Genomic DNA, 25,998 nt, shown 5'->3' with positions numbered 1-25,998 from the left:
GGGGTCATTTCCGCTTTTCAGCGTTAGTGGGTCACTGTGGCATGCAGAGCAGATTGTAGACCAGACCCAACGATACATTCTGTCTGTCAAAAGATTGAATCGTATATTATACTTCGAAAGTACTGGGCTATTGCTATAGATAGCCAATCTATATGATAATGTTGATTATTCTATCTCGTAGAATATCGTAGATATTCACGTAGATATATCACAGGTTGCATCTAACGTAAATCGGGGCCCCGTTGCTGCACTATTCTCTTCTCATATAAACGAGAGTCAGTAATTATAGTGATCGCTCGAATCCTGCAGGACTCTACTGTTATTCGAACGCAAAACATATACCATATACTACGGAACTGCATTGATGATCCTGACTTGTACTGACTGACAATTTCCGAACATACTCTCACATGAGTTTCGCTGCTAGTGCTATCGCTAGTCACGGCACGTGGCGCGCAGTTAAGGAGTGACTTTGCAAGTGCCGCGGGGCAGCGAGCCGGTGCGGACACACCACTACCACGCCCATGAGTGATATATCAAATTACAGGTAACCACTAACCTACTGACCCAACCTGTACAACAGTGGTTTTCGGCTTTTTATTCTTCCGGCGACTTTTTATGGTCTGGCCCCGCAATTATGCTGGTGTACGTAGAAGATGGGGTAGAAGTCCAGGACTGGTCGGTCTTTCCGAATTTCGACTTGGCTTAATGACTATATTAGAAATATATTGCGCCTGCATCGCGCCCGATGACTACTCCATATGAGGGAAAATAATGCACATCGCCGGTGTATTTAGGGAAACGCGATAAAACGTTAAGAGGTTTCATTAATTTTGTTAAGAGTAAATTTGAAACAAGAACTCAGTGATATATAGAAAAAAAATGGTTGATGGATGATGGACCAGCTGCGGTGTTTAATCTGGCATCTGTCACGGTGTAATGAACAGATACGAGGTTGCTAAAAAGACCAGTTACGGCCTCTTAATCTGGCATCCATCTCGATCTAGTGCCCGAGCGATATCAGTTTTTCGATGTTAATCTTAATTCGGCGGTACATTTTACACGCTCTTCCTTGCTCTGTCTACTAGCTTTATTTTTGAGTGCGTTGTTGATCTGGTTTTTCTCTGTGCTTTTCTGTAGCCGCAGCAGCTGCGATGCGGTCTAGAGGAGCCAAAAGAAACCCCCAACAGCGAGACATAAGAGCGACGACATAGGGTAATTGGAGATCAGATGAACCTCCGACGCTTCGGCTACCGGCGTGATTTGAACTCGAGCGTGGCTACTGGCTAGCAGCGTTTGTAACCACTACTCCCCTGATTATTGTTCTGCTTTAGACATACTAGAACTGTTATACCCCTTGTCTTCAGCGCACTTCATATATCGCCCGCTAAGTCTATGCAGCTTTCATCTCAATAATCGTTTCATCAGAACAAGACGCACACAATCTGCAATGCGATGTAATGAACTGGAAGCCACCTCGACATAGTTGCCCGATGCCACAGTTCTTTTACGATGTTTTATTTATACTTTACGTTATCCTGAAATTCTTAATCTGGGCCCCCTCTCTCCTGCGCCGCGTCGGCGTGCAGCTCAGAGGATGCAAGAATCACCATTCCCGCAATGAAAACACTTCAGACATTGTTGGAGCTGAGAGGGTCATGATCGAAGGCAGCCTTCGTTTTATACAGAAAATATATTTATATTACTAATGTCGGCAGAAAATAAGATCAATAACAGAAACCAGTTCGTTCGACAGAAAAGATGCACAAATCAAGAAGAGACGGTTTAAAATGACCTATACTCATCATACATTGCCGCTCGCGTGGGATTAGCACTGAAAATCAACACAAAAAGCAAAAACGAGTACACACATCGTCGGCGTGACTTTCAGATTAGGATATGATTCTAAAAGGCACGGGTTTACCGTTTTGTGTCAGTGAAACAAAAACACGATTGTCAGCAAGGAAAATCCTGTATTCAATGTCAGAAAGAAAGCAGCCGTAGCACCATTTTACAATCGGAGTTGCATATTCCGCTAGAGATTAATTTCAACACGTCCCGTTACGAGATCTAAACCAATTCCAGATCCTGATCATTCACGAGTGTTATCAGCTGTGCGTGTCCATGTGTTTATGCAAATCAGTCTTGACAATGAACTCATTACCACATATATCACATTTGTAGTCTTTCATACCCAAGTGAACCTTCATATGTAAGTGTATGCCGCGCTTCGAGCGCAGAGATTTTCCGCACACCTCACATTCGTACGTCTGTCTATCCGAAAGTCTTCTGTGACCATTCATGTGATAATCCAAACTTGTTTTTGCGGTAAACGTACGACCACAAATAGAGCAATCGTACTTTTTCGCTCCGTAATGTCCGAGCACATGCCGTTTCAAGTTTGCTTTTGTAGATATACTCTTCCCACATATCGGGCATTCCGTCGGCTGCATGCTACGATGAAGGTGACTCATGCTTCACGTTTTTTTAAAACAATTGTCGTAGATGAAGCCTGTGACCAGTAGCCAATATTCAATCACTCTCATCTACAACAAGATTACAGTAATTGATTACGTAGCCTGCAAACAAAGTGAACATTTCAATGAATCTATCACAGGTACAGGAATATAGTTTCGACATTAAATAATCAACATAAAGGTCAGACACTATATTAACCCCCTATAATAATAATAACAACATCATAAAACGAAATATATGTTGCTGCAGACATGATGAAAATATAAACGTCGCAGTAGGACTAGCATTTCCAGAACATACCAAAACTTCTTGACAAAACAAAACAGGAGGGGAATACCTCAGCATTTATCTCAAAAAATGTAGGGACAAGCACTACAAAATCACTACATGTATCTTCATGACTCATATAGAATGATCAATGGTACATACAGGAGCTTACACTACCAGGCCGTTATGACGATTTCATATTACCGGCTAATGCTAAGTAGCAAACCTACTCGAGTGGTCATATAAAGTAGGCTTGCTTCATAACTAGGGCAAATTTTTGTAACTTTTACAACTGTTTTTACAGCTTCCTAAGTACTCAGAAGTTATGCAGTATGGTGTTTTAAGCTGATATTGCAAACTTTCTCCATATTTTCATGGAACCTTTTGACACTTTTTAGATTTATCATGTAATTATTACCAAGTTTTTTTCGATTGTTCATGCAACTAACTTTATACTTAAACTATTCGGCACTATGTGTGAATAGATCACATGATTATTTCACTGTCGTTATCGGTATGTGTCTTGAAATGTTCAATCCAATCGGTGTTGCTCAATGCTCACGGGCTCTTTGCAAAACATGTCGCAAGTATCATTTCATCCCGAAAGAAATTTTTAAAATATACATATACCGCAAAAACCAACAGTCGTGGAACGTTTTACTGTGGGCTTTCATGGGATTTAGATCACAACTGAATCTATCTCAAATTGGTCAGCTGTGTAGTTTTAATCTAGTCGTGTCCGCGTAAGTTCACATCAGTGAGTTATGTATTATATTGGGCAGTCGATAGACAGCAGGCTTGTGAACTTCGAAGCGATTTCTCAAAGACAAAGCCGTCAAATTTACATATGTACCAGAGTACGGTAAGTTTATTTACACGACTTCAATACCTAACAAGAAAATGAATGTTGCAATAGAAACCTGGCTCATAATCACAGTTCGAGAATATGCAATTCATGGTATGCAGGCTTACTTGTGATTGCACAATGTGCAAACTGCAAGCTTTGGACTCGAATTATTCAAATTTAGATGTAGCCGGCCAAGAGATAAACCACAAGGGTGGAGAGGAGTGATATTCTAAAAACAGAAAATGTTCTGAATTCTAGTAGATTAATTGGGTAAAATCTATGTACAAATGCCAAATTAGGGATCAGATTATCTTGTTTTAACGATCTCGATACGCATCAACATATGCCAATTACGGCATATTAAAATATGGATTCAAATGGACTTTTTCAATTCAGTACAGATATGTCAATAATGACTTACTCACAAAGCAGGGAAGCGAATCACAAACAACTTTCGATACACTGTTCATTACTGATTGTGTAGGCATATTCTAGTATGATTATTGTTGATTTTAAAGATTAGGTCGTCAAGACAGTGTACATTGTGCAACATCAATGGGGCCATATGCGAATGCATTCAGAATAAGGGATAAGCAGATTATTCTCTTCCAGAAAACAATAGGGTTTTGTAAAAGGGGGCAGAGTACAGTTTGAAGAAGAAGTAGAGGGTTTTCTGATTCTACATCCGTGTTTACGTCAATGGCAGCTAGAGAAATCATTTTGTTCTATCCCTCACTATATTACTATAGTATTAGAAATACAACTGGATTGATAGGTTGAGAATATCCGTTTCGCCAAAAACTTGGAGCAGAACAATAGAACTACGACAGGCGGTAGCAAGGAATACACATAATTTACCGGTGCTTACCATGCCTTTCCGCACAGCCAGAAGAGTGCATGATTTCTAACGTAAGGGGTAATGGACGTGTGTTGAAAGTACAAAATCGCACAAAGATCACATTCGTGATTTTTTATCCCAGCATGCATTTATATGACGCTCGAGATTACGCTTAGTCAGCAATCCTTTCCCACATAACTCACATTTATAATTTTTGATGCCAGCATGCATATCAATATGACACTCAAGTTTGCTTTTTTGAATAAATTCCTTCCCACAAACATCACATTTATGGTTTTTCAAGCTCAGATGAATATTCATGTGAAGCTTTAGTGCTGTCTTTTGAACAAATTCTTTCCCACAAATATCACATTCGTGGTTTTTGACGTCTTTATGAGTATCAATATGAACCCAGAGGTTGCTTTTCAAGGTAAATGCTTTACCACATAACTCACATTTATGATTTTTGATGCCGGCATGCATATCCATATGACACTTGAGTTTACATTTGTAAATAAATTCTTTTCCACAAACATCACATTTACAATTTTTTGTGCCCGCATGTCTATCCATATGAAGCTTAAGTGTTGATTTGTAACTTAATTCCTTCCCACAAATTTCACATTCATAGTTTTTGAAGACATTATGTATAGTCATGTGATTCTTGAGACACCCCTTTGAAGTAAATGTCATGCCACAAATATTACATTCGTGATTTTTGACGCCAGCATGTATATTCATATGAACCGTGAGTTTACTTTTTTGAATATATTCCTTCCCACAAATATCACATTCATAGTTTCTGATTCCAGCATGCATATCCATATGCTGCTTGAGGCTGCTCTTTCCAGTAAATACTTTCTCACATATAATACATTTATAGTTTTCGATGCCACCATGGATATCTATGTGAATCTTCAGTGTACTTTTGTGCCTGAATTCTTTATCACATATATCGCATTTATAGTTTTTACCACCAGCGTGCATATCCAGATGAAGCTTGAGTTCATGTTTCCAGGTGAATGCTTTCCCACATATATCACATTTATGATTTTTAACGCCTAAATGCATATCCATATGGTGGGTCAAGTCAACTTTTCTACAATATCTTCTTCCACAAATTTCACATTCATGGTTTTTGATGCCAGCATGCATATCCATGTGAAGACGGAAATTACTTCTTCGACGAAATCCCTTCCCACAAATTTCGCATTCAAGCCTTTGAACGCCAGCATGCATATCCATATGAAGTTTGAGGGTACCTTTCTGGCTGAATTTTCTACCACAAATATCACAATTGTGTTTTTTGACGCCAGCATGCACATTCATATGACGCTTGTGGCCATTCTTTGAAGTACTTTCTTTCCCGCATGTATAACATTTATAGTTCTTGATGCCAGCATGTATATCCATATGACGCTTGAGGCTATCCTTACGAGCAAATAGTTTCTCGCATATATCACATTTATGATTTGGGGTGTCAGCACGCACATCCATATTAAGGGAATATTGTATTGACTATCTCGAGTAGAGATAAAAAATTGTTCTATGTTATTCTATGCCTCTCTCTTTTCTTCAGAATGGTCGGTAGAGGTCCTGGGAACGTTTTGGCGGTGATACAGAAAACATCCGAGTTCGAGTCAAGTTTGTGCCTTATGTATGAAAGTATGGAATGGATCTAAATAAAGTACCCCATTAGTTTGCGAATAGCGAAATTACCACTCTGGTATATTTATACAAATACGCTACTCAGTGCGGGATTTGTAAAGAGAGAGGTTAAAATTTGACAACGAATTCGTGTCAGGCTGGTTATACAACGGAACTTTTAGAGCAGGGGTGTCAAACAGACCGCCTGCAACACGATTTCACAAAGCAGTTTTTAGTGAATTGGGAAATACTTATAGGCCTATTATCCTTTGAGGCAACAAATGTTAAATTATGTTTATAGGCCGCAATATAATCATCCGACAGCGTTAATTGGTTTCACTCCAGTCACCATTAGCAACCAAGTCACTGACATTGACACCCAATTCCCAAGTTCTTCTCAAAAGCGAAAAGGCTAATGCGAAACCCATATATCATGCTCCATTGAGAGTAAGATAGTCACTTAATTAAGATTCAAATATATGGTGTCGCACCTCTGTATCAGTTTTGACTCAAAGGGTCCCACCATAAAACTCGAATCACGAATTAATGTTGATGACCAAACTCCAATGTGCGCATATATCAGCAGGGGCGTAGCCAGCCGAAAAATAAGGAAGGGGATTTACAATAGAAGGGCGGGGTTTCGATGTTTTGCGAATTTACTTAATATAGCGTCAATTCATTAGGTTTAAGTACATGCGTAAATGACGATTATACATTATACAATCTCCTCGTGTTCGCGATTATACGCGTTTGATAAGCTTGTCGACGAGTCCGGAAGTACTGTTAATTAGCGACTCTCTGATCTGTCGTCAACAATTAAATACCTGCACTTATCAAATCGTCGAACAATTAAATACGCGCGCTCATCAACGCAGCCTCGTCGACTATTTGCGCAAGTCGAAATGTCAGAGATTTTTGGGAATATGTGCCATAATGACGCCGATTTCAGGTGCTTCAAACCTGTCCTATTTTATAACTCAAGTCGATACACATATTCTAATGGTTATGTTTAAGTATTAGCGGAGATATATTACGCACGCGTCGCACATGTTTACGGACATTCGATGTCTTTCGGTTTCGCGATGTCACTCTTTAATCACAATCGCTAATCAGCATACAATCAACGGCATGGTCTCCAAGCCATCGACTGATAGGAGCCAAACCATGCTAGGCCCGAGACGCGATAGTTACGCCAGCGATGGAGTTAGGCTATGATGATCTATTGATATATCTTTCGTATTAGGCCTATTGCAGATGCGATTGTGTAGGCCAACCAATGATATCGTGCGCTTATCAATGCCTCGAACAACTAAATACGCGCGCTTAGCAATGCGTCTACGTCTTACATAGCCTCTGCGACGATTTGCGCAATTCAAAATGTATGAGTTTTTATGGAAGACGGGCTATAATGACGCCGATTTCTGGTGGTTTAAACCATACCTCTTTTTAGCCTTGACACACAGCTTTTGATGGTTATGTTCAAGTATTAACGGAAATCAATTACGCATGTACGTACGCACGCGTCGCATATGTTTGCGCACATTCGATGTAATTCAGTTTCGAGATGTCACTCTTTAATCACAATCGCTAATCAGCATATACTTAACGACCATTTTATCCGAGCCATCGGGAAATATGAGCCAAAGCATGGTAGGCCCGAGACGCGGTAGTTAGGCTAGCGATATCTTTCGTATACTAGGCCGCTTGCAGATGCGGTAGTGTAGGTCAGCGATGATATCGTGCACACCGGGCCTATAGCAGATGAGATTATTCAAGCCAGCGGAACTAGGCTTGTTGGAGACGCGACAAATCAGGCTAGCAACTATTGCCGAGCACGCGGCAATGAATGACCTAATTTCGCAATCATCTCAGCGGATGATCGTGTCGCGTTACATTGTGCAGTGCATCGCGCACGGACGCTAATTGGCTACACGCCTTTCGCTAATTGGCCGCACTCAACACTGATAATACGACTTATTGAATTGCAACCGACCATTAGCGTCAGAACGATCATTTCAAAAGAAAGGGGTTTAGAATTTAAGAAGGGGGTGTCACGCTTCTAAAGGAGGGGTACCGACCCCCGAAACCCCCCTCTGGCTACGCGCCTGTATATCAGAGTTACGATTAAAACCAAGGGAGCATAGAAATATGCCAGCTTATATTGTCGTTATAGCCACTGTTTTACCGTTTCATAACTATATTCAACCGATCAATCACCGTACTTTTGCTAAATTGATTGTTTGCGAATGAAGGTGTTACAAAAATCGAACCCCGTGATCCGTGGGCCTACTATGATGTAATCTACTATCACGTCCACAGGCTTGATAATAAAGCATTCATATGAAAACACCGGCACGGATTTTTGTAGGTGACAATTTGAAATACTTTGACTGGTCCGGCCCGCAAGCGATGTGAAGGCTATCCTTGATCCGGGGATTATCAACGAAAAACTCACATAATTCCGCTTCTACAAGACGGAATTGAATCCAATTTGTTTTGAATCGTCTTTGATAACAGCTCAACAATTTCATGGGGTTGACGGAAAAATTTGAGAATTTTCTTTTTTAATTTTTATTATCAAATTAAAAATTTCAATTCAAGATTGCATGCCCTTTACTGGTTGGCACTGAGTCAAATTCGGTGTGCATCGTTTTCTTAGACAACCTGACGATTTAGTCACTAAGCGAGTGAGATTTGAAAAAAAATCTTTTTTTGAACAACCCCCATCCCACAGTGGTTGCGCATGTGGTGTTTCAAGTAATGTTCTTTGTAGCTCTTTCTTACCACATATTGGACATCCGATATTCGCAAATCCCCTGAGGATGCAACTCATTCGACTCGAGTTTTTTTCTTGGAGTGTCTACAAGTTGACTATAACCAGTCTAATGCAAGTTGAATAAATTTGACTATGACTATAACACTTGTTCTCTGTAAATACAATACAACATTGCAATATAAACAGCTTCCAGCTACATATACAGTACATTTCAGACAGAAAAACTGTATTACATGCAAACAATTATAATAATAATCACAGGACATCCAAGATTTATTGCTATTAGTCCTACTATTCGTGTGTTAATCTTAATACCCTACAAATTTGATGCAGCCAACTAGCACCAAAACTCTGAGAATTTAATTTACCCAATGCTAAGATGAAGGCTAGTTCAGCAGCACACACAAGAATGATCTTCCGTTGATTGAAATTAAAAATTTGAAAACAGTATCGAAAACATATTCATGCAAGGGTGGTCTGAGAGCAAAGTAAGGTATATCTCAATAAAATCATTGTTTCACGGGTATGATCTTTACCGAAGATCATTATTTGCATTTAAACTTCATTATAGATGCCGTAACAGAAAACATAAGACTTCATTATGAAAAGTAAAGATTTTGTGCCAACTTGTTATGTCAGTCTGCACAGTGTACACCAGTGTGATCGATGATCAGGCCTGAGCACGATGAGTACCGTTACCTTATTATATTGTCAGGTTGCCCTGGAAAATGCTGCACGCCAAATTTGGTTCAATTCTGACCAGTATAAGCCGCAGCAGAGCAAATTTCAAATTTTAATTCATTATGAAAAATTAAAAGAGAATTTCAAGTTTTTGTGTCAAACCCGTGAAATTGTCAAGTTATCTTCATAAACGATGCAATACAAATTGGACTCAATTCCAACCCGTAGAAGCGGAATTGTTTGAATTTTTCATTATTAATTCTGGGATTACCCACCATCAATGCTATCTTTGCAAATCCATAACTTTCAGCTGCAATAAATTCCTTTCAGCCAATTGGAAGTGACAAAAAAAATTTATACATGTTTTTTTTTTGGTAACTCAACACTTTCATGCGATTGACAGAAAATATTTCAAATTTTTCCTGATAAATTTCAAAAATTTAATTGGCTTTGCAGGGGTTTCTACTAGCTGGAATTGAACCAAATTTGGTGGGCCGGGTTTTTCAAGGTAACCTGACAATTCAGCAAGTGAATCACTGGAAGTTATTTTTGAACAACCCTGACACTTTAGTGTAAATGAGATATCTGTGAAGTCGTGATCGAGCTCACTTGATTCACAATCGATTGGGCCCAGCCCTACCGGTGATGGGATAAAGTTGCTGTAAGTTGATCCAAGGGGTCAATGCACAGTTGCACAAACATTATGTTAAGAATATTTATTTTGCTTCAATATAGTAGAGTATAACAGATACACAGATAGCATTACCGAGTACATGGTCACTTTCGGAAACATAATACCTGTAGAAGTTGCCACAAATGTGGTCAAAATCAAATAGAGGTTGTTGTGACAATGCCTAGTGACGACATATGACCATAACAGAGTCTAAAAATTCGAAAGCGACTTCATAGTAACCTTTTCTCCGCTTTCCAGTTGCAACACAATAGGATCATACCAAGACATTTTCCGCACACTTACAATGGTACTTATTTTTATCCAAAGGATCTCTGTGATCAATCATATGGCGACCCAAACCAGTTTTTGTGGTAAACTTGCAACCGCATATACTTTACAACAATTTCACATCCACATTCTGCGGATCGAACGTGAATCCCCATGCGAAAGTTTGAATTCATCTGCTTAAAAATGGTTTATCGCAGCTGCCGCTAAACTTGATTCTATTCTGGTAAGCAGAAAATCAAGCGTCTATCGGAATAGATATGGGTTGAACCTAGAAACAGTCATTTTATATGATATTTTTAGTGGTAGGTCAGACCAGTGTTCTTCAGCCTTTTTAAGAGTGGTGCACTGGTGCACCCTTCAAAAGTTGCAGCTCTGACTCATGCGCAATTTTCTTGCCTGGGATAAGGACTGAAAATCCAGAAAAACGAAAAAGAGAGAACACTCTTCATCAGTTAGGCTTTCATTTTGGGATATCATTCGACAGGCACAATGGCTACAAGACAAAGCTTGTGTTCAATATTAGAAAGAAGGCCGCGAGCCGACGCAGTACCATTTATAAAACCGAGCTACAAATTCCGTAGTAGACTTCAACGCATCCCATCATATCCGAGTATGTTTCAATCCAGTTGCAGATCCTGATCCTCCATGACTGTTATTAGACACGTGTTTCTTGATCATTCATGACTCCTATCAGCTCTGTGTGTCTCCATGTGTCTATGCAAATTATTACTTCTGGCGAACTGCTTGCCACACACGTCACATTTGTACTCTTTTATACCCAAGTGAACCTTCATGTGTGTCTTCATGCCGTTTTTCGACTGTAGACATTTTCCGCATACCTCACATTCATACGTATGTCTATCCGAAAGTTTTCTGTGGCCATTCATGTGATAATCCAAACCCATTTTTGCGGTGAACGTGCAACCACAAATAGAACAATTGTACTTTTTTACTCCGTAGTGTCCGAGCACATGCTTCTTTAAGTTTGTTTTATGGGAGATAATTTTGCCACATATCGGACAATCCACAGGCTGCAGGCTACGATGAAGGTGACTCATGTTCGGTGCTCCTGAGACTATTTGTCGTAGATGAAGCCTCCGCCTGGCAGCCAATAAATCCCACTATCCACTACAATACCGTAACGATAAATTCGATACGTAACCTGCCAAGAAAGTGGTCATTTCAATGAATCCAACACAGGTACAATATAATAGTTTCGACAATAAATAATCAAATCTAAGTAAAGAAACTACATTAACATCATTTAATGGCACGCGTTGGCGTGTAGCTCGGAGGATACAAGAATTAGTATTCCCGCAATGAAAACAATTCGGACATTGTCGGAGCTGAGAGGGTCATGTTTGAAGGCAGTCTTCGTTTTATATAGAGAAGAGATTTGTATTACTGATGTCGGCAGATAATAAGACCAATAACAGAAACAGTGTACAGAAACCAGTTCGTTTCACAAAAAAGAGACACAAATCAAGAAGAGTCGGTTTAAAATGACCTATACTCACTTGCCGCTCGCTTGGAATAAGCATTGAAAATCAACTAAAAAGCAAAAACGAGCACACACATCGTCAACGCGACTTTCAGGTTAGGATATGATTCTAAAAGGCACAGGTTTACCGTTTTATGTCAGTGAAACAAAAACACAATGGTAAACAAAGAGAATCTTGGATTCAATGTCAGAAAGAAAGCAGACGCAGCAATATTTTACAATCCTAGTTGCATATTCCGCTACAGATTAATTTCAACACATCCCGTTGCGAGATCGAAACCACTTCCAGATTCCGATCATTCACGAGTGTTATCAGCTGTGCGTGTCCATGTGTTTATGCAAATCAGTCTTGACAACGAACTCATTACCACATATATCACATTTGTAGTCTTTTATACCTAAGTGAACCTTCATGTGTATCTGTATGCCGCGCTTCGAACGAAGAGATTTTCCGCATACCTCACATTCGTATGTCTTTCTATCCGAAAGTTTTTTGTGACCATTCATATGATAATCCAAACCTGTTTTTGCCGTAAACGTACGACCACAAATAGAGCAATTGTACTTTTTTACTCCGTAGTGTCCAAGCACATGCCGTTCCAAGTTTTTTTTGTAGATATATTCTTCCCACATATCGGGCATTCCGAGGGCTGCATGCTACGATGAAGGTGACTCATGCTTCAGGTTTTTTAAAACAATTGTCGTAGTTGAAGCCTCCTCGTCGCAGCCAATAAATCACACTATCCACTACAATACCATAGCGATACTTCGATACATACCCTGCCCGGAAGGTAATCATTTCAATTTCAATGAACCAAACAAAGGTACAGGATAATAGTTTCGACAATAAATAATCAAATCAGAGTAAAGAAACTACATTAACACCATTTAATGGTAGCACCACAAAGAAAACAAATATTGCAGCAAACATCTTCTAAAATATACGTCGCAGAAGAAGTAGCATTTTCAGAACAGACCAAAACAAGATGGAAACTAGTTCGCATCTAAGCAAGAAAACTTTGTGACAAGCACTTCAAAAGTCACAATATACATCTTCACAACTTATATAGAAAGATCGAATGTTACAGGGGCTTATATCACCACTCACCAGGATGTTGCGGTAATGGTAAGTAGCCCTACTCAACAAAACCTACTCGAGTAGTCATATAAAGTAGAATTATTTCATAACTGATAACTTCTGATTTCAAGTAATTGCAAGATTCATAATATAAACCTGTCAATATGAAAACACACCGCTATGAAACATCAAGTAATGCTCATGATTATCAGAGGACAGAGCCTTGTATTTGGCTTGTAACTAGGACCTACCCAATTGTCAGTTCTCTGATAATACCAAGTTGATATCAGACTTTCAAAGAAATATCGGTATAGAAAATATTCACAGAAGTCACAACACGGTAGTAGGAGAACTATAATCTACAACTGCTAGACGGCTATTTTTGGGTGCTTGACATATGAGCATGCGATAGAATGAAAAACACTGATAGGCTAGGAATATTGATCTATTTTTGGACGCTTGGCATATGAGCATGAGGGCTGTTCAAAAATAATAAAATATATCGTAACCACAAACCTACATCTAAACCTAACCCAATCCGCACCATACCCGATCCTAATCCCAAATTTTTCCCACATTCTCAAGTTTGGCATGCCCAATTGTTGCTTGCTGAGGTGCCATACGATATTATGTCACATGCAGATATATTCACGGACCCTATTTCTTATAGCTTACAGGTGCAGCCTTGCTAGTTCATTTTATGTCCAAGAGATGGTTGTGAAACTGTTCAAGTAAAAGCTCTGAAGTTTTGGGAGTTCGCCTCAAGCTACATGTCATATCTTTTCAATATTGGCTGAATATATTGATAGTGGTTGGCTGGTCGGGCTCTAGTAACTAAACAGATTTTGTTGCATACGATTGTAGCAGGACATTGTTGAAGTTCTCAGACGCTTTTACTGAAATGATTTCGCTTCGCTTTAGAGACCGGTATTTTAAATCACAAATTCAACGAATATCTGGTGAAAATATTAGCAGTTCCGTTGACAACGATCTTGATACAGAATCAATTAATAGCATTTGTAAAGTCTAACAGCCATTTTATGTTAGTTGTTCAGTCAGTAAACGCTACTTCATCGAGTGATTACGATTGCCAAGGACACCGATTGCATACCGGCCCTTACAGCTGTCATATTTCTGCCTAATAGCCTACTAAGGATTTTTGATATGGCTCTTTAAGATTCATTTTGTATTGTAGCTCTTTCTGCAGATCTTACACTGATAACTAGGAACAGGATTGCGAATGTCGATATGTTTAACCAGATACGATTTGGTAACAAATTTCATGCCGCATGGTGCGAAATGATTTGTTGCAATGCTCACAATGGTACGTCTTCCCTTTAGAACAGTGGTTCCCAACCGGAGGGTAATTCAATGGTTTCTGGTGGGAAATAGACGCATTTGTTTAACATTATAGTCTACATATTTGCGGAGACACATGCGGGATTACCATTGCCAGTTAACTGCTCTGGAATGTATGTATCGAAAATTATATTGCGTGACCAATAGGGCTGTTGAAAAATAACCTTTTTCCATGAATCTTGCTGATTACTTGATTAAATCGTTAGGTTGCTTTAAAAAACGACGCACACCAAATATGAATTCATTCCAACCAATATTCGCGGATTTCGTAGAGTTTGAAAATTTTGAATTTGCCTAAAAATGCCAAAAAAAAATTTTTGTCAAATTTTTCTGCCAACCCCATTACATTGTTGCGCTGTCTTCAAAAACGATGCAAAACAAATTTGACTCAATTCGAAGCCGTAGAAGTGGAGTTATATCAGTTTTTCTTTGATAATACTGGGATTATCCTTGATTGGTGGATCATCCCAGAATTATCATCTAAAAACTTGAATAACTCCGCTTCTGCAGCTTGGAATTGAGTCAAATTTGTTTTCCATCGTTTTTGAAGACAGCGCAACAATTTCATAAGGTTGGAAGGAAAATTTGAAAAAAAAATTGTTTTGCATTTTTAGGCAAATTCAAAATTTTCAAACTCTACGAAATCCGCGAATATTGGTTGGAATGAATTCATATTTGGTGTGCGTCGTTTTTTAAGGCAACCTAACCATTTAATCAAGTAATGAGCAAGATTCATGGAAAAAGGTTATTTTTCAACAGCCCTAGTGACCAATGACCAATGACAGCGTCATAAACTCATCCAGAACGACCAGTATGACGTGAAATAACGCTTTCGCTAAATTTTGAGGGTTACCGGTATCAGTTCACAATACGTTTTATGCTGCAGTTATAGGCGATTGTCTTGCGTACTGGTGTGGTTTTCCAATAGCAAGTCCCTGCTAAACGTCTGGACAAATGTTATGGAGGGGCATTTTCAAAGGATGTGATGTTACAGACTTGCCTAGGTGGAAAAGCCTTCGCTGCAGATGGAGCAAGCGTGTGGCTTGATTCTGTAGTGGTTGCGCATGTGGATCTTTATGTAATTTTATTTGTAGTTCTTGCCGCACATTGGACATTCCATATCCGCAAATCCCCAGAGAACGTAACTGATTTTCGACCTGCGTCTCTTCTTGGAGTTTCAGTGTCTACAAGTTGAATTTAAGTGGTCTAATGCAAGTTGAATAAACTAGACTGTAACACTTGTTATCTGTGAAGACAAAATTACATTGTAATATAAACAACATCCAGTATCAAGTAGCTGTCACAATATCACATACAGACAGTACATGCCGGACAGAAAAAAATCTGTCTTACATGCGATGCAAACAATTATGATCACAGGATGTCAAACACATACGCTGCTTGTATTGCAAGTCGCGCGCCAATATCAGTACAAGTTTGAGGGAGCCTAAACGCATCAGGAGTCCTACGAGTATCCGCGAACTTCATTTACCTGCTGCTAAGATGAAGGCTATTTCAGCAGCACACGTAACTAGGACAGTTCGCAGTTATGAAAAATTAAGAATTATAAAACAGTGTTGAAATTGAAATTTTAGTGTTGAAGGAAAAGTCGTCCCTCATGGTTGGCCGGAGAGAAAAGCAAGCCACATCTCCATAAAATTATGGTTTTTCGAGTACGATCTGTATCGATGATCATTATTTGCAACCTGAAGTATAAAATACTGGAAGACATAAGACACAGGGCAATAAAAAATTACTTCCTTCTGAAGGGAAAAAAGTTGTGCCAATCAGTCATTTTATATGATATTTTTAGTGGTAGGTCAGACCAGTGTTCTTCAGCCTTTTTAAGAGTGGTGCACCCTTCAAAAGTTGCAGCTCTGACTCATGCGCAATTTTCTTGCTTGGGATAAGGACTGAAAATCCAGAAAAACGAAAAAGAGAGAACACTCTTCATCAGTTAGGCTTTCATTTTGGGATATCATTCGACAGGCACAATGGCTACAAGACAAAGCTTGTGTTCAATATTAGAAAGAAGTCCGCGAACCGACGCAGTACCATTTTCCAGTCCGAGTTGCATATGCCGTTGTAGACTTCAACGCATCCCATTATGTCCGAGTATGTCCTAATCCAGTTGCTGATCCTGATCATCCATGACTGTTATTAGACGTGTGTTTCTTCATATGGTTATACAAATCAGCCCTGACAATGAACTCCTTATCACATATATCACACTTGTACTCTCGTATACCCAAGTGATCCTTCATGTGTATCCTCATGCCGGTTTTCGACTGTAGACATTTTCCGCATACCTCACATTCATACGTATTTCTATCCGAAAGTTTTCTGTGGCCATTCATGTGATAATCCAAACCCATTTTTGTGGTGAACGTGCGACCACAAATAGAGCAATTGTACTTTTTTACTCCGTAGTGTCCGAGCACATGCTTTTTCAAGTTTGTTTTATGGGAGATAATCTTGCCACATATCGGACAATCCACAGGCTGTAGGCTACGATGAAGGTGACTCATGTTCGGTGCTCCGGAGACTATTTGTCGTAGATGAAGCCTCCGCCTGGCAGCCAATAAATCCCACTATCCACTACAATACCGTAACGATAAATTCGATACGTAACCTGCCAAGAAAGTGGTCATTTCAATGAATCCAACACAGGTACAATATAATAGTTTCGACAATAAATAATCAAATCTAAGTAAAGAAACTACATTAACATCATTTAATGGCACGCGTTGGCGTGTAGCTCGGAGGATACAAGAATTAGTATTCCCGCAATGAAAACAATTCGGACATTGTCGGAGCTGAGAGGGTCATGTTTGAAGGCAGTCTTCGTTTTATATAGAGAAGAGATTTGTATTACTGATGTCGGCAGATAATAAGACCAATAACAGAAACAGTGTACAGAAACCAGTTCGTTTCACAAAAAAGAGACACAAATCAAGAAGAGTCGGTTTAAAATGACCTATACTCACTTGCCGCTCGCTTGGAATAAGCATTGAAAATCAACTAAAAAGCAAAAACGAGCACACACATCGTCAACGCGACTTTCAGGTTAGGATATGATTCTAAAAGGCACAGGTTTACCGTTTTATGTCAGTGAAACAAAAACACAATGGTAAACAAAGAGAATCTTGGATTCAATGTCAGAAAGAAAGCAGACGCAGCAATATTTTACAATCCTAGTTGCATATTCCGCTACAGATTAATTTCAACACATCCCGTTGCGAGATCGAAACCACTTCCAGATTCCGATCATTCACGAGTGTTATCAGCTGTGCGTGTCCATGTGTTTATGCAAATCAGTCTTGACAACGAACTCATTACCACATATATCACATTTGTAGTCTTTTATACCTAAGTGAACCTTCATGTGTATCTGTATGCCGCGCTTCGAACGAAGAGATTTTCCGCATACCTCACATTCGTATGTCTTTCTATCCGAAACTTTTTTGTGACCATTCATATGATAATCCAAACCTGTTTTTGCCGTAAACGTACGACCACAAATAGAGCAATTGTACTTTTTTACTCCGTAGTGTCCAAGCACATGCCGTTCCAAGTTTTTTTTGTAGATATATTCTTCCCACATATCGGGCATTCCGAGGGCTGCATGCTACGATGAAGGTGACTCATGCTTCAGGTTTTTTAAAACAATTGTCGTAGTTGAAGCCTCCTCGTCGCAGCCAATAAATCACACTATCCACTACAATACCATAGCGATACTTCGATACATACCCTGCCCGGAAGGTAATCATTTCAATTTCAATGAACCAAACAAAGGTACAGGATAATAGTTTCGACAATAAATAATCAAATCAGAGTAAAGAAACTACATTAACACCATTTAATGGTAGCACCACAAAGAAAACAAATATTGCAGCAAACATCTTCTAAAATATACGTCGCAGAAGAAGTAGCATTTTCAGAACATACCAAAACAAGATGGAAACTAGTTCGCATCTAATCAAGAAAACTTTGTGACAAGCACTTCAAAAGTCACAATATACATCTTCACAACTCATATAGAAAGATCAAAGGTTACAGGGGCTTATATCACCACTCACCAGGCTGTTGTGGTAATGGTAAGTAGCCCTACTCAACAAAACCTACTCGAGTAGTCATATAAAGTAGAATTATTTCATAACTGATAACTTCTGATTTCAAGTAATTGCAAGATTCATAATATAAACCTGTCAATATGAAAACACACCGCTATGAAACATCAAGTAATGCTCATGATTATCAGTGGACAGAGCCTTGTATTTGGCTTGTACCTACCCAATTGTCAGTTCTCTGATAATACCAAGTTGATATCAGACTTTCAAAGAAATATCGGTACAGAAAATATTCACAGAAGTCACAACACGGTAGTAGAACTATAATCTACAACTGCTAGACGGCTATTTTTGGGTGCTTGACATATGAGCATGCGATAGAATGAAAAACACTGATAGGCTAGGAATGTTGATCTATTTTTGGACGCTTGGCATATGAGCATGAGGGCTGTTCAAAAATAATAAAATATATCGTAACCCCAAACCTACATCTAAACCTAACCCAATCCGCACCATACCCGATCCTAATCCCAAATTTTTCCCACATTCTCAAGTTTGGCATGCCCAATTGTTGCATGCTGAGGTGCCATACGATATTATGTCACATGCAGATATATTCACGGACCCTATTTCTTATAGCTTACAGGTGCAGCCTTGCTAGTTCATTTTATGTCCAAGAGATGGTTGTGAAACTGTTCAAGTAAAAGCTCTGAAGTTTTGGAAGTTCGCCTCAAGCTACATGTCATATCTTTTCAATATTGGCTGAATATATTGATAGTGGTTGGCTGGTCGGGCTCTAGTAACTAAACAGATTTTGTTGCATACGATTGTAGCAGGACATTGTTGAAGTTCTCAGACGCTTTTACTGAAATGATTTCGCTTCGCTTTAGAGACCGGTATTTTAAATCACAAATTCAACGAATATCTGGTGAAAATATTAGCAGTTCCGTTGACAACGATCTTGATACAGAATCAATTAATAGCATTTGTAAAGTCTAACAGCCATTTTATGTTAGTTGTTCAGTCAGTAAACGCTACTTCATCGAGTGATTACGATTGCCAAGGACACCGATTGCATACTGGCCCTTACAGCTGTCATATTTCTGCCTAATAGCCTACTAAGGATTTTTGATATGGCTCTTTAAGATTCATTTTGTATTGTAGCTCTTTCTGCAGATCTTACACTGATAACTAGGAACAGGATTGCGAATGTCGATATGTTTAACCAGATACGATTTGGTAACAAATTTCATGCCGCATGGTGCGAAATGATTTGTTGCAATGCTCACAATGGTACGTCTTCCCTTTAGAACAGTGGTTCCCAACCGGAGGGTAATTCAATGGTTTCTGGTGGGAAATAGACGCATTTGTTTAACATTATAGTCTACATATTTGCGGAGACACATGCGGGATTACCATTACCAGTTAACTGCTCTGGAATGTATGTATCGAAAATTATATTGCGTGACCAATGACCAATGACAGCGTCATAAACTCATCCAGAACGACCAGTATGACGTGAAATAACGCTTTCGCTAAATTTTGAGGGTAACCGGTATCAGTTCACAATACGTTTTATGCTGCAGTTATAGGCGATTGTCTTGCGTACTGGTGTGGTTTTCCAATAGCAAGTCCCTGCTAAACGTCTGGACAAATGTTATGGAGGGGCATTTTCAAAGGATGTGATGTTACAGACTTGCCTAGGTGGAAAAGCCTTCGCTGCAGATGGAGCAAGCGTGTGGCTTGATTCTGTAGTGGTTGCGCATGTGGATCTTTATGTAATTTTATTTGTAGTTCTTGCCGCACATTGGACATTCCATATCCGCAAATCCCCAGAGAACGTAACTGATTTTCGACCTGCGTCTCTTCTTGGAGTTTCAGTGTCTACAAGTTGAATTTAACTGGTCTAATGCAAGTTGAATAAACTAGACTGTAACACTTGTTATCTGTAAAGACAAAATTACATTGTAATATAAACAACATCCAGTATCAAGTAGCTGTCACAATATCAAATACAGTCAGTACATGCCGGACAGAAAAAAATCTGCCTTACATGCGATTCAAACAATTATGATCACAGGACGTCAAACACATATCGCTGCTTGTATTGCTAGTCGCGCGCCAATATCAGTACAAGTTTGACGCAGCCTCCACGAATCAGGAGTCCTACGAGTATCCGCGAATTTCATTTACCTACTGCTAAGATGAAGGCTATTTCAGCAGCACACGTAACTAGGACAGTTCGCAGTTATGAAAAATTAAGAATTATAAAACAGTGTTGAAATTGAAATTTTAATGTTGAAGGAAAAGTCGTCCCTCATGGTTGGCCGGAGAGAAAAGCAAGCCACATCTCCATAAAATTATGGTTTTTCGAGTACGATCTGTATCGATGATCATTATTTGCAACCTGAAGTATAAAATACTGGAAGACATAAGACACAGGGCAATAAAAAATTACTTCCTTCTGAAGGGAAAAAAGTTGTGCCAACTTTGTTCTGTCAGCTTGCACAGTGCGACTAATGATAGGATGTGGTTGCAGTAAGTTTATATAGCAAGGCAATACACAGTTTCACACACATTCAGTAGCGAAATTCGAGAAATCATGAATTTTGAACACAGAAAGGCATGAGAGTACGATGAAAATGAAAGTACTTAAGCAAAATTACAAGGACGCTGTGTAGCAGTTGTCACTGTTGCTGTCAAAATCAAAAATTTGTTGTGACGATGCGCAGTGAGAAAACATCAAAACAGGCCAAAATCCGAAAGGCATTTTATAGTAACCTTTTCTCCACTTCAAATACAGCAGTGTCACACCGACGTAAATACAAACCGCATTCCCAATATCACTATACAACTTTTGTTATCATAAATGATTTCACGCAATCACCCCTCAGCTGCAGTATTTTTAGGGGTAATGTGAATGCGTCGATGGTGCTTTAATCTAGCGATGTGGACAAATGACTTCCCACACATCTCGCAATGATGAGTGGTTAACCCTGCATGCATATTCATATGCAACATGAATCCCAGCTTGCTGTGTAATATCTGACCACAAATTTCACAAGGATAGTTCTTCACGATATGCGACGTCATATGGAGTCTCATTTGATCGAAAGTAATGAATCCCTTTCCGCAGATTGAACATACAAAATTTTTTGCAGTCACGAGATGAGCAATCATATGTCTCTTTAAATGTTGGTTTGTCAAATACATTTTGCCACAGACCTCACAGGGATGGTCTCGGGTCCTGTCCCGGGCATGATGTTTGAGATGTCTAATGAGACTGATCCTTCGGGGAAATGATTTTCCGCACACTTTGCATTCATACTTTTTGAGGTTGGCGTTGTTTTTAAAGTGTTCGTCCAAGCTTTGGCCCTGGGCATCTTCAGAGCCAGGAATACTAACTTCATGTCCCGCCATGTGATTTTTCAGATGTGGCATCGACAGGAACAACTTTCCGCAGACCTCACATGGGAGGGTTTCCTTTGGAAGGTGCACCTTCATATGAACCTTGACACCTATCTTGGAATAGCATTCCCTGCCACAAATCTCGCAGCTGCTCATGTACTCTTTCGTGTGTATTTTGACATGGGCCCAAAAGTGTCCACTGTAAAGAAATTTTTTGCCACAAATATCACATTGATAGTGTTTGGTAATTATGTGAATTGCCATATGACTTTTTAAGTACTGCCTCGTGTGAAACACTTTGCCGCAAATCTCGCAACTGCCAGTGTAAGCTTCTGTGTGTATTGCGATATGGGACAAAAGCTTTCCACTGGAAAGAAACTTTTTGCCACAAATATCGCATTCAAAATTTTTGGACCCAGTGTGAATATTCATATGCTTTTTCAATTTCCGCTTGGCGGCAAACACTTTGCCGCAAATCTCACATCCACATCCCGCAGACTGCCTGTGACTCCCCATTCGAAAGTTTGAAAGGAACTGCTGCGAATGTTTTATTGCAGCTATTACTGAACTTGATTTTGTTATGCTCCGTACTAAATAATTGTCTATCGCAATCGATATGAGGCTGAACAAGAAATATTCGCATATTAAGATACTTTAAGCGGTGGAGCTGGCTACTTTTTAAAATATAAATAAGTCAGCGCTTCTATGATACAATAGACACACGCACCATATAGAAAAGTGCAACAACACGACCACTGTTTCCCATGATACATATCAACATTTCTATTAATGGTTATTAGATTTTGGGGACAGTCCAGACAGCAAACGGTGGCTGTTCTTGACAATAGATTAAGGGCGACAGAAGTATGATCAAAATCATTATCAGAATGACGAAAACACAAAATTGTTAAAAAGTTTGCACTCTCCCAAGGCATTCAATGCTGAAGCACTTAAAATCGGCATGACTTGTCGAAACAATGTTCAGAGTATACCTAAGCTTACGTTACGTTATCTATTCGAGTATGCTGATTCACTCTTATCTCGGTGGTTCTTGGACATTATTGACCTGGCAAACACTTGTGTTGAGCATCTAATACACTACGATAGATTTTTGGTGTGCAAAATGAACTGTGCAACAACAGAGTGTTAACAGAACAGAACCAATACAACATAATTAACAAATATTATTGCGAATATTTTCTCATTGAATGAATAAAAATATACGACTGACTGAAAACGAGTATGAGTTCTGCTGTTCCGTTGGAGATACCAGTTCAGAAATGCGAGGCTTCACCTTGCAAAGTGTCATCATATCGTTCTGCGGAAACAAAACAGCGTGATACCAATTCCTCAATTGCCAATGAGCTAATAAATTTGGAGATGGAATCAGCATTTTAGAAGTACGGGGTTTGCTTTCAAACACTAACTTCGCTGCATACGCCACTGTTCAAGACGTACCACCACAATTGTCACTCTTCGACTACAGATTGGACAGATTTCTTGTAGCCAATGATGGCCAAGAAGATCATCATGTCATCATACATAATACTAGTCTTCACCTCTGGTGAACCAGTGAGACTGTCCTAATCAATTCTCTTAGGATTGTTATCTAACGCAAGGGCTTTGCCGGTCCATGTACAAAAATATTCCTCATGGTAATACATGAATTCTATGCAATAATGACATTATTTCATTTCCCCCTGTACTTTCTCGAAATTTTACATAAAACTACAGTTAGTTCCCGTGCTCCCAACCACAATTCATATTTTTTATTTATGAGAGTTTCTACTTCTGAAATTGCCAAGTGCATCTAAGCGACTTAACGCCAAATGCAAACTGTAAACAGGCGCAATTTTGAAACGTAATTTCAGTTACCGCGATACAGGCGCTATTTAGCTCATTTGTTCACTAATCACACACAGTTCACTAATGAAGGTGATGCAAAAATGCCTTGATACTATTTTCTATTTTACCAAATTATAAGTGAACGAAATAAGTAGTTTTGCCTTGAAAACTGTTAGGTTGAAGCGAAGTGGAAGTAGGCTAAACGAGCCACATAGTCGCTAAAAATTTAACACTGCATCATTATGCAACAGTTTAAGCATGGCCATTCACGTTTGCGTGAACACATAATCTATACTATACCAGTACTAAAATATCGGGTTGTCATGGCCTGGGCTTAAGTCGTAGAACAAGCTGGCTCGCTGCCAAGTATTAACTTCGATTAAGGAATGCTCCAGTTTTAGGTTTATAATGAACATGGCACCTAACTAACTACTGTACCGTTACTGTGTACTACTGCGATAAACACATTGTACATGAGATCTCGATACCACTGATTTTCACAAACAAGGGATTAGCAAAGGCCATCCAGTGCATGCGAATTAGCTTGGTTGCTGCCAGTGCTAGATTTTACGTCAAGACTAGGATTTTTCGCGAGCTCATTGTACAGTACATATCCATTAATTAAAAATGACGTTCTGACGCGTTAACTTCTGGGACAGGGTTTCTCAGCCCTTTTCAGTTCGCATACCACCAACTTATATTTTCCATAACACTGCATAGAACCATTAAGGTCCTGGATGACTATTTTTACTAACATGCACGAGTATTTATCAGCTATTAGCATTATTGATATGCTGTAACACCAGGCGCATAGCAAGCCGAAAGAAAGGCGGGGAGGTTAAACAAAAGGGGGAGAGGAGGTATATCTTGAAATCAGACAATGTTCTAAATTATAATAGGTTAATCGGGTTAAATCTATGTACAAATGCCAATGCAACAAGGATCAGATAATCCTGCTCATGTTAACTTCTCTATATAAGAGTATAGATTTAGAGATTTTACTCAATTCTATACAGATATGTGAATAATGAACAACTCCAAATGCAGGAATGAATCACAGTTATTGATGAACAGCTTCTTTGAGGTACAGAACTTCAATATACAATTGAATAGTATATTCATATTAAAATGAACCCGAATATTTTCGGCTGACACTCGTCAGGGGTAATCGTCAGAAACTAGTAGAGAATTCGAAAGAACAGCGTATATCAACAATCGTAACACAAAATATGACGTCACCAGCACGAAATGTCGAATACGAGAGCGTTCAATGTACTATTTTGTACTATGTACTATGTACTATTTTGACTGCGGAAATATATAGCTCAATCAGACCAACGGGATCGCAAAGACCACGCATGTATGGACTACCAAAAACTCACAAAGAAAACGTTCCCATGAGACCGATACTGTCTATGATCGGGTCTGCTCAACATCAACTGGCAAAATGGCTTATCGGCATCTTGGAACCTGTTCGCGAACTGTACGGCACCGAATGTGTTCGTGATTCGTTCACTTTCGCCAGTGAAATGCGAAACCTGAACCTGCCGGATTCAGAAGTGTTCTTGAGCTCATTTGATATCTCTAGTCTCTTTACAAACGTTCCGCTGCAAGAGACTATCGATATTTGTGCGAACGCGCTTTACGGCGGTAAGCTAGCACCACCATCAATGCCGCGTAAAGTTTTTGTTGAACTTTTACAGGCAGCTACATGTTCTGTTGAATTTAGCTTTAACGATGTTATCTATAAACAAATAGACGGCATATCGATGGGATCTCCCTTGGGACCTATTTTGGCTAACATTTTCGTAGGATTTTATGAGGTCGAGCTTCTCACCCAGCGTGTGTCCGCCAAACCGGTGTTGTACCGACGTTATGTAGACGACACTTTTGTCATTTTCAGAAATGAGATAGACTGTGATCAATTTCTCATTCACTTAAACTCGCTTCACCCGGCTCTGTTATTCACAATTGAAAAAGAACGAAATAACTCATTGTCATTTTTGGACGTTTTAGTCGAAAAACATGATACCAATAAATTTGAAACGTCAATCTTCCGGAAACCGACATTCACTGGCCAATACCTTCGTTGGAACTCATTTAGTCCTAGACGCGGAAAAATCAACCTCATAGGCACCCTCGTGCATAGAGCGTTGATGATATGTTCGGGTAATAAACTGAACTCAGAACTTGACAATATCCGGAAAATCTTACTTGATAACGGTTACCCTGAACATGTCAT

The 25,998-nt window shown here is 39.3% G+C and overlaps 3 protein-coding genes and 1 long non-coding RNA gene across 4 annotated transcripts in view; 1 reads left to right on the top strand and 3 right to left on the bottom strand.

Moving 5' to 3' along the window:
• LOC145436382 (protein bicaudal C homolog 1-like) overlaps nt 1-25,998 on the bottom strand; it is a 788,516-nt gene that overhangs the window by 58,916 nt on the left and 703,602 nt on the right. The window lies entirely within an intron of this gene.
• LOC145436956 (uncharacterized) overlaps nt 1-25,998 on the top strand; it is a 416,296-nt gene that overhangs the window by 62,678 nt on the left and 327,620 nt on the right. The gene's annotated exons all lie outside the window — the stretch shown is intronic.
• Nucleotides 1,639-10,174, bottom strand: LOC145449915 (uncharacterized). Its single transcript, XM_080328356.1, has 2 exons — nt 8,862-10,174; nt 1,639-6,108 (listed from the first exon to the last, which is right to left on the bottom strand). Exon 2 carries the CDS (start codon nt 5,925-5,927, stop codon nt 4,548-4,550), a length of 1,380 nt encoding a protein of 459 aa, XP_080184482.1. The 5' UTR covers nt 5,928-6,108; nt 8,862-10,174; the 3' UTR covers nt 1,639-4,547.
• On the bottom strand, nt 20,449-24,820 carry LOC145449895 (uncharacterized). Its single transcript, XM_080328337.1, has one exon. The coding sequence runs from the start codon at nt 22,425-22,427 to the stop codon at nt 21,387-21,389; it is 1,041 nt and encodes a 346-aa protein (XP_080184463.1). The 5' UTR covers nt 22,428-24,820; the 3' UTR covers nt 20,449-21,386.

The sequence above is a fragment of the Botryllus schlosseri genome, chromosome 1 (genome assembly GCF_051294905.1).
Source record: "Botryllus schlosseri isolate E-star chromosome 1, Bs_hap1, whole genome shotgun sequence".
Taxonomy (NCBI): domain Eukaryota; kingdom Metazoa; phylum Chordata; class Ascidiacea; order Stolidobranchia; family Styelidae; genus Botryllus; species Botryllus schlosseri.
The sequence above is the reverse complement of the archived record's forward strand: the minus strand, read 5'-3'. Positions and strand labels throughout refer to the sequence as shown.